Source organism: Passer domesticus, chromosome Z, assembly GCF_036417665.1.
Source record: "Passer domesticus isolate bPasDom1 chromosome Z, bPasDom1.hap1, whole genome shotgun sequence".
NCBI lineage: Eukaryota > Metazoa > Chordata > Aves > Passeriformes > Passeridae > Passer > Passer domesticus.
Genome location: NC_087512.1, coordinates 62,464,241 through 62,481,410, shown reverse-complemented (window position 1 = coordinate 62,481,410; position 17,170 = coordinate 62,464,241). Strand labels below are relative to the sequence as shown.

Genomic DNA, 17,170 nt, shown 5'->3' with positions numbered 1-17,170 from the left:
CCTTATGATAGCCAACTCCTTGAGCAGGAAGTTGGTGATGGGGAAATGAGTGGCACCCCCACAATCCAGGGGGAGATGGTTAGTGTCCTGGTACGCCAATTAGACGTCCACAAGTCTGTGTGTCCTGGTGGGTTCCACCCCAAAGGAATAAGAGAACTGGTGAAAGAACCAAAACATATTCAATCACCTACCAGCAGTCCTGGGTAACTGGAGAAGTTTCTGCTGACTAGAAATTAGCACATGTAACACTCATCTACAAGAAGAATCAGAAGGATGATCTGGGGAGCTACAGGCCTGTCAGCCTAACCTCAGTTCTGGGCAATTTACAGAAAATGTTATCCTGAGTGCCTTTATGCAGGACAATCAGAAGATCAAGCCCAGATGACACAGATTGATGAAATGCAGGATGTGGCTGGCCAAATTGATCATCTTCTATGACAATGTGACCAGCTTAGTATATGAAGGGAAGCCTGTGGATGTCATCTATCTAGACTTCAATTAAGCATTTGATACAGTCTCCCAAAGCATTCTTCCAGAAAAACTGGCTTGGATGGGTGCACTAAGGCAAAAACTAGCTGTTTTTCTGAGCCCCGAGAGTGGTGGTGAGTGGAGCTAAATCTAGCTGATGGCCAGTCACTAGTAGTGCTCCCCAAAGCTGTGTTTTGGGGTCAGGATTGTCTAACATTTTTATTGATGATCTGGGCATGGGAATTGACTACACCCTCATTAAATTTGCAGATGATATCAAGTTGAGTGGGAGTGTTGGTCTGCTTGAGGGCAGGAAGGCTCTGCAGAGGGACAGGCTCAATCAGTGGCCTGAGGACAACTGCAGGAGGTTCAACAAGGCCAAGTGCTGTGCCTTGCACTGGGGCTGCAGCAGCCCAGTGAGGGGTGAGGCCGCTCAAGAGCTGTTCTTCAGGAAGGAACTTGGGGGGTGCTGATTGAGCATGAGCCAGCAGTGTGCCCAGGTGGCCAAGAAGGCCAGTGGCATCCTGGCCTGTGTCTAGAGCAGCGTGGCCAGCAGGACAAGGGCAGTGATCGTGCCCCTGTACCGGGCACTGGGGAGGCCTCACCTCAAGTCCTGCTCAGTTCTGGGCCCCTCACTTTAAAAGGGACATTGAGGGGCTGGAGCCTGTCCAGCGAAGGGCAGTGAGGTTCCTGAAAGGACTGAAGAACATCTCTCATGAGGGACAGATGTGGGAGCTGGGCTTGTTTAGTCTCAAGAAGAGGAGGCTCAGGGGGACCTCACTGCTTCTTGCAGCTCCCTGTAAGGAGGCTGAGGTGAGCCGGGGCCGTATCCACTACAGTCCCTGCAGTGAGAGGACAAGAGGAAATGGCCTCAGGCTGAAACAAGGGAGAGTCACATTAGTCACTAGAAAATAATTGTCACTGTTAAGGTGGTCAGGCACTGGAATTGGTTGCCCGGGGAGGTGGTGGAGCCACCATCCCTGGTGTTCAAGAGGCATCTGGAGTTTGGTGATGTTGTTTAGTGTTTTTGGGGTTACAGTGGTAGTGCTGGATTGATGGTTGCGCATGAGGTCTCTTAAAGGTCTCTCCCAACCTTGACCATTCTATGATCCTGTGATTTTTGGATTAGAAGAAGGTACAAAAAACCCCCAAACCAACAATGAATGGGCCAGAGTTTCAGCTGTTGCAAACTGGAAAACCTTCAGGGAAAGCTATCACAGTTTAAGCCTGAGAATTGGATTTCGATAATGGCATTCTTGCTTGTGCAATTTTCCTGCCTGAGTTTTGCACTCATATTAAGAAAAGTGAAGGGTTTAAATGCTGTACTACTGTGTTTGCCTCTGGTATACTCATCTCACTTCTCTTATTAGTGCTCATAGCACTTTAAATAGACAAAATTCTGTGCTATAAAAGCACAAATTCCATTAGTAACTGAGCAGTTTGTATCCAACAGCAATGCTTATTATGGTAACATACAATTAGAGAACCTAGCTCAAGAACCCAGAGATGTGCCAACTGTGTTCTCTAAAGTTACCGCACCAGACGATTAGTACACTATCAAAACAAGTGAAATAACAAGTAGTGTAAAAAAAGAGAGTAAAACATCAAGTTTAGGCTTTTTGAAGGACTTCCAATTAAACACACATCATAAAGAATGCATTGAGAACTGTTTTTTTTCCTGTGGAAAAATCAGAGCAGTGCAGAATCTGGTCTTCACTTAGAGTCATAGAATAGTTTTAGTTGGAAGGGCCCTTAAAATTAAATTTATTCCAACCCACCTGTCATTGGAAGGGACACCTTTCCCTAGACCAGGTTGCTCATAGCCTCATCCAGCCTGGCCACTAACATTCCAGGAACAGGGCATCCACAACTTCTCTAGACAACCTGTGACAGCACTTCACCACCTTCATAGTAAAGAATTTCTTCCTAATAACTAATACAAACTTATTCTATCTCAGTTGGAAGACTTTCCCCCATGATTTGCCACTACAATCTCTCATAAGAAGTCCCTCCCTTTTTTTGCAGGTCCCCTTCAGGTACTAGAGGTCTGTAATTAGGTCACCTTGAAATATTTTCTTTTCCAGGCAATGCAAACCCAGTTCTTTCAGGCTTTCCTCATAGGAGGCTGGCTCCATCCTTCTAACCAAGTTACTCTAAGAGTGACTTGGTGGCTTTCCTTTGTACTAGCTCCAACAGGTTGATATGCTTCCCTTTTCCACTGATGTGGTCACTCCATCATAGCAGATAACATGCTAAGGACGGGTTATCATTATGGTGATTTTTTAGTATTTTTCTAGCATAATTCATTTTATTACAGTACTCAGACTGCCCATCAAGACAAATGAATTGGAAATAAGAAATTTTATAAGCATATAAACCCAAAGATATATAAGGCTCTTATGTGAGATAGTGGAAATTTATCATCTTTTGTTGCACTCTTTGTACTCCCGTCAATCAGTATTTAATCTCTCTTACTGTGGATATCCTGACAGTCCTGGAGTCCAGACTGGCTGTCTTGGAGGCCAACTGGGTATTAAATAACAATATAATTTGCCCACTATTGTTGTTGAACTGCTTTTCAAGTGAGCTGTGTCTGACAATATCTGTTTTGAAATCTGTTTTCAACCAATCTTCTAAGACTTACAAAAGCCCTGAATGATCAACATTTCTTTTTATTGAGCTTTTAGTTCTTAGAGTCTGAAACCTTCCTGAACTATTACTGAAAAATATGATCAATCCACTCAAATCCTATTCATTAGTAACAAGCTCTAAGAGCTGTAACACATCCCCTCTGCAGTACAGAAGTGCCTGAGGTACTGTACACCTAGCACTCTGGAAGCTGTAACTCCACACTTTGTATGAATAATTAACTCAGGTTTCTCTGGACAATAATGCCTGGCCCCTGGATAATTTATTAGTTCTTGCATCTGTAATTCAATTAATAAGCTTTCTCTAAAGCATCTTTAAATTCACAGTTAGCTAGTGGGGGACACTTTGGCCTATCTTGTGATACAGATAATTTACCTCTAACACATGATACCAGTGATTACAAAGCTTGGTTTTGTTGGTCTGCGTCGTTTTTGACACATCCTCATGTTTGTGAAATCGTAATACTTCCAAGTGGGCATGAATATGTATATATGTACTTTTGGATTTTGTTGTGTTTTTAAAAGTATTTCTAAGACTTGCCCATTCTTCCTGTTATTTATAGTACAAAAGAAATGGAGGAGAGGACAAAATTTGACAGAAATCCATAGGGATGTACAAATAGAGGTATTTAATTTAGATAGTTTAGACATCAAGGTAGAAACCTTAATTAAGTAATCTGTTAAACTATATTTAACAAGAGCATGTGTCACAGACATGGAATGGACATGGCAAACCTGGTCCCTGACTGAATGGTGCCAAGTTGATGCTGAACTTTTAAGGCCAGGAGGCTTAAGTAACTTACAAACAGAAGTCAGGAGTAAGTACTCAGTGGAGTAATTAATTAGTGGAATAATCTGCTGCAGAGCTGGTGGGGGAAGAAAAGCTGAGGAGACAATGAACACATGTTTGATGGCTCCAGTATTCATAAGCAAAATGAAAATATTATTTAGAATGATATTGGTAAAACTACCAAAATGTAAGATATGCCTGTGGAACATCAAAGGTAACTTGATTTCTTTTATTCCAACAGAGAAAGAATACTTCCACTATTCTTTCACAAAGTAATTTATTTTCTTTTTTAAAAAATAATTTTGCAATTTCATAAGAATAATACAAGACAATTTAGATTGGAAAAGAACTTATGATCAGAGTCCAACCATTAAAACAGCACTGTCAAGTCCATCCATAGTCCAAGTCCCTCATCATGACATTTACCCAGTTTTTCAAAACCTCCACTTCTCTGGGCAGCCTGCTCTGATGCTTGACATCCTTTTGGTGAAGAAATTTTTTGTATTATCCAATCTAAACCTTCCCTGGAACAATTTAAGACTGTTTCTTGTCCTGTCACTTGTACCTGGAAAAAGAGACAGATTCCCTCTTCACTGCAACCTCCTTTGAGGAGACAATCTGACTGCTAGTGCCTTTGATCCTCTCCTCCAGATCATCAATAGAGCAGGACTGTCCACAGTACTGAGCCCTGGGGAACACCACTGCAACTGGATGACAGATGGATTTAACTTTATTCACCACTACTCTTTTGGCCATACAGCATGTGCTACTCTTTTATTAACTATGAGATGATTTTGGCCATTACTTCACAAGAATTGGAAACATTTTTGCCACCATTTTTAATGCATGGTTGAAACATCTTCTTGACATGGTCAGTGTGCATTAATGGTCAATGTATTAATGCCAGCAATTCTATTAATAGAAAAAAAAAAATTAAAGTGTGTTGTTATTAGACCAGAGTAAAATTTGGTGTAAATGAAAATGAAAATGATACTGCAAGTCCACCATTTGGACTTAGCATTTATACAACAAACTTGTTAGTATGGGAAAGCAATCTATTAAGAAAGTGAAAGGAGTTGCTTCATGCTACTATGATGAAACATGACAATATCTTCATAAATATTGTGCACATGTGGATCCAACAGTTTTTTTGGTCCAGTCTTTCTATCGCTACTCAGTTGACTACACTTGTAACCACTCAGTAAGAAATAGTTGTTCTTGATGCAATAATGAACTTAGTCCAATGCAGGAAAACCAAAGAAATGGAAATGAAATGAAATTTCCAGGGAAATGAAAATCAGTGAAAATTAGATTATAAAACATTTAGGAATGATGGGGTGCAAAGACAGAGGAAACTTCAGCCACTGGCAAAGCAGAATCCAGGGAAGCATTCAGGATCGTCAGCAGCATATGATCTGTAGGACCAGATCACCACCTTCAAAAAGTAATTTTTTGGTTTGTCATGGAGAAAAGGCTTAAATACTGATAACACTTGAGAAATTGCTTGATAGGGGTCCAGGAGGAAGATGAGGATAAGAAAAGCTAGTTTTAGTAGAAAACCTTAGAGAATTAATTTAAAACAAGTCAAAAATGAGTTTAAGATAAATATTTTTAGGGATTTGATAGTGGAAATTTACTTCCTGTTTCAGCTTAATTTTATTTTATCAGAAGAAGTTAGTGGAGAGCTTGAGAGTTTCACCTATAGTTGTGAAAAATATTCATATATGCTATCAAGGATTTTTAAATGTATTTATTGCTGTTTTCACATTTTGTTCTTAAATTTATAACTTATTGCTTCACTCTGAAAAAAACCCCCAACTTGAAATTTAAAAATTTCATATTCTGCAGCATAAGATAATTAGTGACTGAAACCACAAGTTTTCTAGTCTGTAGGTTTTGATTTCAGAAAATTTTCATGAATAAGCCTGAATTAACCAGTGATAGAAGTGACAGTAGAATATAGTATGCTAACCTGGGAGATTGATAGGTATGCAGTTTATTGAGTCTTCCTGCTTTTGTGGCACCATTCCAGCACTCTCTGCTGAATTTAGGGGGAAGCTGCCATCTGCTGTCAGGATACCCTTATATCTGTTGAAAGAGCAGTAAGATTTTGGATCCTGAGGCTTGGGTTTAAAGGCAACCGTTGGACACAGGGTTGCCTTTAAGCCTGAACTAATCTATTCTCTTTGACTTACTTTGAAGGGATGAAATTTAATTGTAGATTTTTTTGAGAATCAAAATGAAAAAATTATGTGTGAACAGTGTGTTGTAAATATCTGGAGGACTCAGAGTGGCTTGGAAAATAAAGAATCCGCAATCAGTGTCAGTGCTAGCTAAATACAGAATGATCAGGCTTAAAAATCCAGTATACAAATGTGATCTAGACTTGATGCAATAATGACTGACTTGATCCTCAGGAAACACATTTGATGCAATGAATAGGTAGGCTCTGTGGCTGTGGGGGTGGCTGGCTATTTTTTATCTTTTCTAATCTGAATCTTTGTTTTACTTGTGCTGTAGAGAGGAAAAAAAGTCATTAGACTAACATTCATAATTTCAAATGTTGAGAAAAAGGCATGCAGAAGTCCTGAGAAGGTCAGGTGAACTTGCGTTGGCCTTGGTGTTTCATCAGCTGGGTTTGGGTGAAAGCACCAAAGGGAAGGGGAGAGTGCTTAGAGGACTCTCAAATAAGGAAAACTTTCAATGACTGAAAATTAAATTCAATAACTCAATTTTGCAATGAGGGGCACTTATTTGGATCCTTGGTACTGCAAGCTAAAGCAACTGTTGCAGTGGGTGTCTAAGCTGTGAAAGGCTTTGATAGATCTTCAGACTGAGGATTACCCTAAGCATTTGCAGTTACTAAAAATACACAGTTACTTTTATAGATGTTGAGATTTTTAACCATTAAATGAGAAAAGTTATGTCATGGCTAATGGCCATATTCTCACGTAATTTTAATTCTCCTTTATCTCAACTACCCTGCTATACTGCCAGATTTTGCTGTTTAACACTATGTTTTTCCTTCCATATAAAATATATGAGCAAAAAATATAAGTATGACAATTAATTTTACTCAGTGAACTTGTCTGTAACAGTTCTGGAAAAAAAAAGAAAAGTACATCAACATCAATATTCATCATAATTAGTATTTTCCCAATAGTCTACCTTCTCCCAGGTGCTTTGTGCGATACAATATAATAATAATTATAAAAATAATATAGAGTGCTTTGAATTTATACAGCATAACAACAAAACAGTTTACACTTAGAATTAAGAATCCTTAGTCTATTTTCCAGTGGTTTAGGATATTTAGACTTTAAAGCACATTTTCTCAGGAGAGACATAGTGGAAAGTCATACATGAAAATTGGATTAAATGGAGGAAACATTAGAATGCACATGATCTCATCTCTTTATTGTTTTAATCCATGGACTTTATGCATTTTAAAAATAGTTTCAAATTCTTCCTTTCATCTTTATATTATTTAACTTATATATCTCTATAGGAAAAATTTTAGCCTTTTGGGGACTAGCGAAGCTGCATTTCAAAGAAAGTACTCTGGAAATGGTACAGCTAGAGAAGATGTATGCAAAAATTCAGAAGGGCTAAATTATATATAATATTGAGAAGGGTGGGCAAAGGGAACCAAAGCTCTAGTGTACAAATATCTCTCCCAACCTGGGAATGCATCCTAAGTTGAGAACACAGAGGGGAGATGTTCAAATGTATCCAGAGCACGACTACGACACAAAAGAGATCAAATATTGATATTTAAAATGATGATTCACTTTTATTCAGTATCAAAGAAGAGAGCAAGGAAGAAATTAGAAGGGTAGGAAAAAGTGGAGGATTACTGAAAGCAAGAAAGGTGATCACCACCAAGACCCAGCAGCGTCCCATGAAGATTTTTCTTTCTTCTGTTGGAATGCCTGTCGGAATAACAAGAATAACTGTTTGTGCATCACATAAATGGGTAGTAGCTGAACTGCAAAAGTCAGTTTATTGACCTACTGTGATTGAACTAATTTAGTAACCTTGACTGGACATAGGCAAATCTGAGAGCTTCAAATATGTTTGTATTAGATCAGGTGATGGTAGTTGCTTGTATTTTTACATTACATATACATTACATATATAGTCTTCTGCAAAATGAAAAAAACTCTGAACTTTCCCTTTCAAACATACTAAGGTAACGAGATTTTAGAAAGCTCTATGAGGAGTAAAAAAATTACATTATTATATAGAGACAATATAAAATTGACTAGAACACAGTCTATATCTCTCTTTTTCCCTTCATTTTGCAGGGAAGCACAACTTTTTGTTGAGAAGTTTGAAGGTGCTCTTGGAAAAGGAAAAGGAAAAAAATTCTATGCATACAAAGTGATGATGACCAAGGTAAATGGATTGTTTCACTATCTTCCTGTAAAGCTAATGGGAAGCTTTCTGGAGATTATTGCCATGGGTACTCATCTTCCACAGTGTGTTCTTTGTCTTTCTATGGATTTTAAGCTTTTATTTTCACTGTTCTTGCATGAAAATATTTTTTAATAAAAGCTTATGGTTTGATTTTTGAAACTTGTCATCAAAACAAAAATCAGCTGTTTTACAGGAGCTTGCAAGAGTTCAGTATCTTGTCAAAGTTAATTTGTCTTGGTGTCGGTTGGGCATTTGTGTGGACTGAATCCAAAGTTCACTTTTCCCCTTGAGACAGCCCTCTGTAAAAGACGAAAGAGAAAAAGAGAAAGAGAAAGAGAAAGAGAAAGAGAAAGAGAAAGAGAAAGAGAAAGAGAAAGAGACAAGAAAAATGAGAAAGAAAAAGAAAGGAGGAAAAAGAAAAAAGAGAAAAAAGAAAAAGAAAAAGAAAAAGAAAAAGAAAAAGAGAAAGAGAAAGAGAAAGAGAAAGAGAAAGAGAAAGAGAAAGAGAAAGAGAAAGAGAAAAAGAAAAAGAAAAAGAAAAAGAAAAAGAAAAAGAAAAAGAAAAAGAAAAAGAAAAAGAGAAAAAGAAAAAGAAAAAGAAAAAAGGCATGAAAAGAAGTGATTAGCTAATAATTCTTCTTGTGATAGAAAGAGGAACTTCACACAAATGCAGTAGAAGACATTAAAATAAACAAAAAGAGTTGGCTCTTCACAAACAATTACTTTGTGGACTCTGCCAATGGATTTTGTGGATGATTAAGGGGTTACATTAACTCAAGGAAGAACTGCACATCTGGGCATGAGGTGATGGTGTGTGTTTTTTTTTGTTGTTTTTTATTTTTTTTTTTTCTGTGACTCTTTCCAGAAATGGATGAAATTTCAAAGAGATTTTGAAAATTTTAAGACAGCCTGCATACCCTGGGAAATGAAAATTAAGGAGATTGAAAGTAAGTATGTAAGAATAGGTTCTAGCATAATATTTCTGATGTCTGCAAATGATAAATTTTTTGTATATGCATCTGTATTCAATGCATAGTTTAAAATCAATGAGTATTTTTTCATTAGTATTTGTTGACCTTGATAATATAACTAGTTGAAAATGTTCTTCAGAGGGTATCACTTTACAGATAAAAATTGTCACTATACAGGTAGCAGTAAAAGACCCAGTGTTGAAATTAATCCCAGAAAAGTGGAATTGGGATTTAGCCATTCACTTTATTCACCTTCACTTTATTTTGTCTGTATTTATTTTATACAGATTATACTATATAGGCTATATTGCAATTATTTGAATTATTTCAGCCACTTTTTTCATTATCTTGAGCTTCATGTAAGTTGTCTTTCCCTCATTGTCAGCCACATAATAAAACACAGAGAGAGCAGTATTGGTCTTGGATGCCCCATATATAAATGAGGCAGTGTAGTTAGTACTATGGGTGTATTTGGGAGTAGGAGTCTGTCAAAATTCAGTTTTGTGCTGAAGTTCCAGTGACAAACTTAAACTGCCCTTTATTTGAAGGAAATTTGACTTAAGTTCATTGTTACCTGAATGAAGGTCTGCCATTTAGATTCCCTTTTCAACAAATGCTTCCCACTACAACATAAAGAGCCTTTCTCAGTTGAGTCTGACTCTTCCAGTCCTCCAGCTATCTAGAAAGATCAAGTGAAAGCTTGTAACACTGGGCTTCAGGTAGGCTCTCTTCTTCAAGATGTGAGTCCCTTCTAGCACAGGGAGAGTGGTTTCAGAACAAAGAACATCAAGCTCTACTGTGCTGTTCCCCCATGTGGACAATAGGTGAATCTGATGCTGGGGCATTCATATTTAAAAGAGAAGTTGACTAATATATGAAATATTTATGTTGAGAAAATATAAATTATTCTTTTCTTTACAGAACAGATATTCAGTATTATCTGTGCAAATGGACTTTACACATGGGAATCACACAGACCTGTGTTGGGACAGGGTGACTCCTATGCCACTGATGAAATTTATAAAATGCACACCAATCTTCATGCCAATGTCTTGTGTGGTGAGGCTGTGGATGCAGGAAACAATGACTAAAGTCTACTTAGAACTATTTCATCAATACCCAGAACATGTTGTACCTCAGAGTAGATTCAAAATACTGGTGAAACTGGACTAGTTTTGTTCACAGCTAGTGCAGTCCATTTGTGACTTTTTCTGTGTTCCCTGTTGCAGGCCCCTCTTTGCACCTGCCCACTCTGAAAATGCAGCTGAGGGCAGTCATGGCTAAATTGTTCTTATATATAGTTAAGCTTTTTACTTACCAGAGGGGTCTGTTCTTGCCTGATTGGTGAAAAAGAATAAAGCACATGAGCAGTCTGTGCATTGGCTTGCAATAACTATACTGATGCTAGTAGTTCCAATGCATTGCCTCACTGCAGATGTTCCAGATGGATGCATAGGAGAGGTTTCATCAGGATAACTTATACAAGAACTATAACTCAGTGCATGAAAAGAAGGTATTCCCAATACAATGGGGATATTAGGATTTGAGCACAAATCCTAATACGTGCTAATATGGGGCATGAAGAAGTCTACAAAAGTTACCTAAAATCAGAAATATTCGTAATTTCCTGCTCTGTATTTTTGTAATATCCCCCAAGGCCTGTAGTTTGGTTATAATTGGGTGCTCTGCATCTCACAGCCAGATAGACTAACTCAGAGTTTCTTGATTTATACCTCTCCCCAGACTTCCCAGTATGTTGGTCTCTGCTAAGATTGGTCACTTCACACAAAATTTCAAAATGATGGTTTAATTCTGAACCATGAATAAAGCAGAATCAAAATGCTGAAATGTTTGACAGAATGGCTTGTTCCTCCCTTTGCACACCTGTGATAAATGTCTCCTAGTTGTTTTTTTTTTTTTTTAATGTTTTGGATTATACCAATTTAAGTGTATTAAATTTTTTATTGACTGAGCTGTCACAGTTAAATAGGAATATATGCATCCCAAATAATACAAGATATATTAACTTCATATTACAGACTGAAAGAATGTGTTACATGTCTGCAAAAGAGTTTGGAAATAATGGCATAAATAAGTCTCTCAACAGAGAGATTTACTTTTCATTTGCTATTATTGTGCTCCAGGCTGCCAAACTAGACTGTGTACGAAAAACCTATTGAAAGGTCATTTTTTTTCCCCTGCAAATGAATGGTAATGGAACAGAAACCTAGTACTTTTATAACTGACAGCTCTCCTGTAGTCAGCAGAACTGTGCTGAAGCAAGCTGGGGTTGAATCTGAGCTTTTATTTTTGCTTGGCCTGACTTGCAGAGCATGGGTCAAAACAGGCTCCTGGTTCTCAGTGCTTCCCCTGCAGCCTCTAATCTGTGCACAGGTCTGGGTCAGGGTCTGGAGTGACCCTGACCCAGGGTCACTCACCTTCACCTAGAGATGGGACTGCCTGCACACCTGGCTACAGAGGGAGCACGTAAACAGAAGAGTGAGAGAAAGAAAGAGTACAAACACTTGCAGATAATGGTTTTCATCTCTTGAGAAAAAAATCTGGTCAGCACTCTTATACCAGCACTGACAAGTGTTTTATCATGGAAAGACTTTCCCCGCTGGCTAATTCTGTGCTGCTTCCTGTTAAAACTGGGCTGGTTCTGATTTAGCATGTCAAGAATGCTTAAAATCCACTTTAGACAGAAAAAAATAAAAACATAATTGAAACATACTTCTAGAGATTACTTAATAATAGCAAGCATCACAGGTTTTATACGATCCTAGAAACTCTTTTTAACTAATACATTTATATTTTTGTTCTTGTTTTTTCAGCCAGCTCACGACATACTAGTATGCAATATGCAAAAAATTTATTAGAATTACAGTAATTTAGAAAAAAAATTAAATTTGGACTTAATTAGAATTTTAAATTAATTAAAATTAGAATCAATCAAATGTGTAAGAGCCTCTCCTGATTTTACTTATTTGTAATAACTTTTGTGCATCCTTAGATAAAATAACTTCAAAGGACCAGCTTATCTGCCTTTTTATCACATCTCATGTTTTCACAGGTCACTTTGGCTCATCAGTAGCATCTTATTTCATATTCTTGCGTTGGATGTATGGAATAAATATGATTCTCTTTGGATTGACCTTTGGTCTTGTAATGGTGCCTGAGGTGGGAATCTTTTAAATTATCTTTGAGGATTGCCATATGGATTTCTGTCTTTGCAGTGAGATTTCATAAGACTGCAGGTTTAAACAGGTTTTCAGTCTCTTTATGCTCCATTTGCAAGTGTTAGACTGTACTAAGCCTGTAAAAATGGGTTTCCTCTGTGGACAGTTGTCTCTGCAGAGAGATGTCTTGAATTAAACAGGACAGGAAAATGTAAAATATATTTAGGGTTGTCTTTTGAGTCTGGGATGATGTAGATGTGGGGGTTTTCTTGTTGTCTGGGGGAGTGGAGTTTGTTTGTTTGTTTGTTTGTTCGTTTTTTGTGGTTCTGCGCATAACAAAGTAGAGGAACTGAGACTAAGAAAATGCCAGGGGGACTATTTGGACTCAATATGCATTGCAATGGAAAGATGCATTCTTATGAGGCTCAGAAGATCTTTTCAGATGTAACACTCACATGCTGATAAGGCATAACGGCTGTTAAGTCATGAGAGACCTCTCATATTTCGCACTGTGTAACAGCTATGTTAAGAGTGGTACTTAGAGCAGATATTGGACTCAGACATACATTACTTCTATGAAATGTAATAGTTCCTGGGTTTCTTTGAGCCATCATATTCCCCTTCTAAAAGCAGGGTTTTTATGGAAGTAAAATTGATGTGCCATCTCCCTGACTTCAATATCTAATCTTGTTTTGTAGTAAGCAGATAAGAAAGAACTAGGAATTTCCAAAAACTTCCCAGTCCAGCATTTCAGTAGCATGATCTCTCCAGCTAGATCTGTACAAATCTATAGGGTTTGATGGCATTCATGATCTGATGTCATTGCAAAAACTTCTCTCAATGATTTTTGAGTGGTTTTGGGAGTCAGGAAATGTCCCAGCTGACTGGTTGCTGACAAGTGTTCCGATTTTCAAGAAGGGCAAGAAGGAGAACCCTGTCAGTCTCACTTCAGTGCCTGGTAAAGTTAAGGGGAAGTTTTTTATGAGAGATATTGAAAAACACCTGAAGAACAATGTGGCTATTCGCTGCCACCATGGCTTCATAAGAGGAAAGTCCTGCTCTTCAAACTCTGATCCTTTTATGACAAAGTAACCCAACCAGTTGATCTAAGGACGCCAGTATATGCACTATTTTTGGATTTCAGAAAAGCTTTCAGTACTGTCTCGCCCAGTATACTTCTGGACAAAATGTGCAGCACACAATTGCATAAAAACATCATGAGGTGAGTGAGCAACTGGCTCGGGGGTTTGGCACAAATGGTGCTAGTGAATAGGGTGACATCAGACTGGTGATCTGTCACCAGTGGGGTTCCACAGGGCTCCATTTTTGGCCCTGTGCTCTTCAATATCTCCATAAATTAACTCAGGAGTGGAAGGGATACTAAGCAACTTCACAGACTGAGAGGAACTTCACAAAACTGAGAGGACTTGTTGACTCCCTTGAAGACCCTGCAGGGAGATCTCAGCAAGTTAGAGGAATGAGCAATGACCAACCACATGAAGTTCAACAGGGGAAAGTGCCAGATTCTGCACTGGGATAGGACAACCCTGGATGTACACACAGACTGGGGAATGAGATGCTGGAAAGCAGCACCATGGAATGGGACCTGGGGGTCCTCATCAGTGGCAAGCTGGACATGAGCCAGGAGGGCCAAGCGTGTCCTGGGGAACATCAGAGACAGCATCACCAGCTGGGCAGGGGAGGGGCTTGTCTTGATCCCCTCTGCTCTGTGGCAATCTCACCTCAAGTGCTGGGGCAGCTTTAAGTGCCACAATATAAAAGAGACATCAAGCTGTTGATATTGTGAGATTATCCAAAGGATCATGAAGGGCCTACAGGGGAAGCTGTATGAGAAGAAGCTGAGGTAGCTTGGTCTGCTCAGCCTAAAGAAAATGAGATTGAGGAGAGACATCATCACAATCTACCACTTCCTCATGAGGGGAAGAGGAGGGGCAGCACTGATCTCTTCTCTGTGGTGACAGTGACAGGGCCCTTGAGAATGGCCTGAAGTTGTGTCAGGTGAGATTGAGGCTACATATCAGAAAAAGGTTGTTCACCCAGAAGATGGTTGGGCACTGGAACAGGCTCCCCAGAGAAATGGTCACAACTCCAAGTCTCACAGCATTCATTAAGTTTTTGGACAACACTTTCAGGCACATGATGTGACTCTTTGAGATGATCTTTTGCAGGGCCATGAGTTGGACTTGATAATCCTTGTGGATCCATTTCAACTCAGTGTATTGTGTCCTTCTGTGATCTTCCTTAGAAGCCAAGACAGAACAAGCCAATGGTTTTCAGGGTGAGCCTGGAAAGGACCCCATGAGGAGATGTACTGTGCCTGAACAAGCATCTTGCCAGCAGGAGGGGAATTGTCAGAAACCAAAAACTGATTCCCTAGCATCTTCCCATACGTTTCATTTAAAATATCCCAATAAAATCCATAGTGGAAAAAAAAAATTTTGGTTTTTTTAAGACAAACACCACTCATTAGAGAAATATGGATGCACTTCTGTGTTGCCTTTGAATGTAAGAGGTACAGTTAGCAATCCACTGATACTAGTGGAACTTAAAATTTAGAACACACCCCTGAATGCATATGCTAAGCACAGTTGCAATCAGTAATGTGAGGAGCAGTGAAAGGAATTGTAGAATTAGGTCTTTCTCATTAGGGAGTTAGGAACATAAAACCAGTCTCTCAAAGTAATTACAATTCACTGTCCATTTCCTTTGCTGCTATTTTGCTTTAAAATATAAATGACTCTCATTTTTTTGGTTTCAGGCTTTGATGGGTAAGCCGTATGGCTCTTTGCCTAGAAAAACTGTCCCAAGAGCTGAAGAAGCAACTGCTATGAATTTTGCTACACTCTGGGATTTTAGTGTAAGTGCATTATCTTGCAATATTGCATATCCACATGCCTTTTATTCACAATTACTTCATTGTTTAATGCTCAGTTATTTAATATGAAGTATTTCAGGAGATAATTCACAAGAAAATTAATCACATATTTTTTTCACAAGCTCTTTGTACAGATGTATCTTTCAGACAAAACACATAATGAAGCTTGATATTCACAAGCATGTCTTGCATGTAGCAATCGAAAGACACACGGGGAAATATCTCAAAGCTGGTTTGTCATTCTGGGCTACTGGGTTTCCATTTCTGAAGTGTGAATTTGGTCTTCTGCTTTTATGTGATTAAGATTCTGAATTTTAAAATGCAGTATGAATTAGGAAAAAAAAGATAAGAAAGCACATTAAAAATAATAGTGAGCTCCACACATTTTATCTCTTTGATTACATACAGTGCCAGTGATGGATTCTCCTTGGATAAAAAAAGGGTTGGAAGATCTTTCTAAAAATATATGTATGTAGCATTTTGCAATGACTACTTCATGAAATGTCATTTCATCTAGTTCATTAGAGGTTGTATATTTGAGTGACAGTAAGAATATATCTAAACATGTGGCTGGGGACTTAGATAATGATACTGAAATTATAAAATGAGAAATAAAAATGTCAGGGAAATATTGGAGAAAAAAGGAATTACAGCAGCTTGAAGATTTTGCCAGAAGAGCTTTATATAGAAGATCAGAACACAGCTTGTAAAATAAATGTGTTCCAGAGAAGATGGATGAAGGCATGGTGGAAAGACAGGAAAAGTTTTTAATAATTGTCAGAAACAGACAGGTGTGAAGAAGAAAGTACAATAAGTAACAATGTAGCAGTCAACAAAGGGAACAAATGCAAACCTAATAAACATAGAGTAAGGCAATGAAAGAGATGTATTCCCTGAAAGATTGAGGGGAAAAAATTTTTTTCTTGAGGCATGTCAGATTGTCAAATATTGCCTGAAGACAATGACATTATTGTTTAAACAGCACAGGAAATAATACCTTTCATCTTCTAGCAACACTTGTATGCTACCAGGTACTTTAGAAATAAATGATCACACATCAGCAATCAGTACTTTATCTGAAATAAAACTCCAACAAAATCCAAGAACTCCAAGCCCTACATAAGAACTTTAAAAATGCAGCAAGAAACACTGTCCCCATAAGATAATGGAACCTGAGATTAGCACAGATGCTGCAGTAGTTAATTCCAGGTCTAACAAGGGTGAAAGCTTGGTTAGCATCTGGACAAAAATTCCCCCTGTGGCCAACTGTGAGAAAGGAAACAAGTGCTTATCCACATGCCATCTCAAATCATGGAAACCTCATGGACACCTGGAACTTGGACTGTATAAAGGTGATACCACAGAAGAATGTCTCCTCCACTGAGAAGCCCAGGGTGAAAAAGGACTGACAGGATGCCTCATGAATCCACGTTGTGATAGGGATATCTTTATCTTTCTACTTAACCTCTCTGTCTCTGTCTCTCCATCTCTCTTTCTCCCTCTCTGTCTCTTACACCCCCTCACTTCCATTTCTTCCTCTCTCTCTCTCTCTCTGTGTCTCTCTCCCCCTCACACATACCATGAAGTAAAATCTGTGCTGTTGAATTCAAAGTGGTCTCTTATGGTCACCTTATTTTGGGCAGAGACATCTCTTTATAAATGGATCATAATACCTAACTATTCTCTAAGACGAGAAAAGATGAGCTCAACATGCCCATTCTGCTTTCTTTTGTGCTTGATTTACATTACTGACATGGCAAAAGGAAGCATATTTGGATTTTGGTATATTCTACTTGGAA

General features: G+C 38.4%; 1 protein-coding gene across 2 annotated transcripts in view; it reads left to right on the top strand.

Annotated features, from left to right (window-relative positions):
- Window positions 1–17,170, top strand: part of TMC1 (transmembrane channel like 1) — a 73,547-nt gene that overhangs the window by 33,254 nt on the left and 23,123 nt on the right. Inside the window, exons 1-5 of one of the 2 annotated variants that reach the window (XM_064404028.1) lie at window positions 1,145–1,281; window positions 8,214–8,304; window positions 9,191–9,272; window positions 12,370–12,476; window positions 15,255–15,353. In XM_064404028.1, coding sequence (XP_064260098.1) covers window positions 1,184–1,281; window positions 8,214–8,304; window positions 9,191–9,272; window positions 12,370–12,476; window positions 15,255–15,353 — 477 coding nt within the window. In that variant the 5' untranslated portion in view covers window positions 1,145–1,183. Of the gene's footprint in view, window positions 1–1,144; window positions 1,282–8,213; window positions 8,305–9,190; window positions 9,273–12,369; window positions 12,477–15,254; window positions 15,354–17,170 lie in introns of those variants that run through there. The other variant, XM_064404029.1, reaches the window with a different exon arrangement.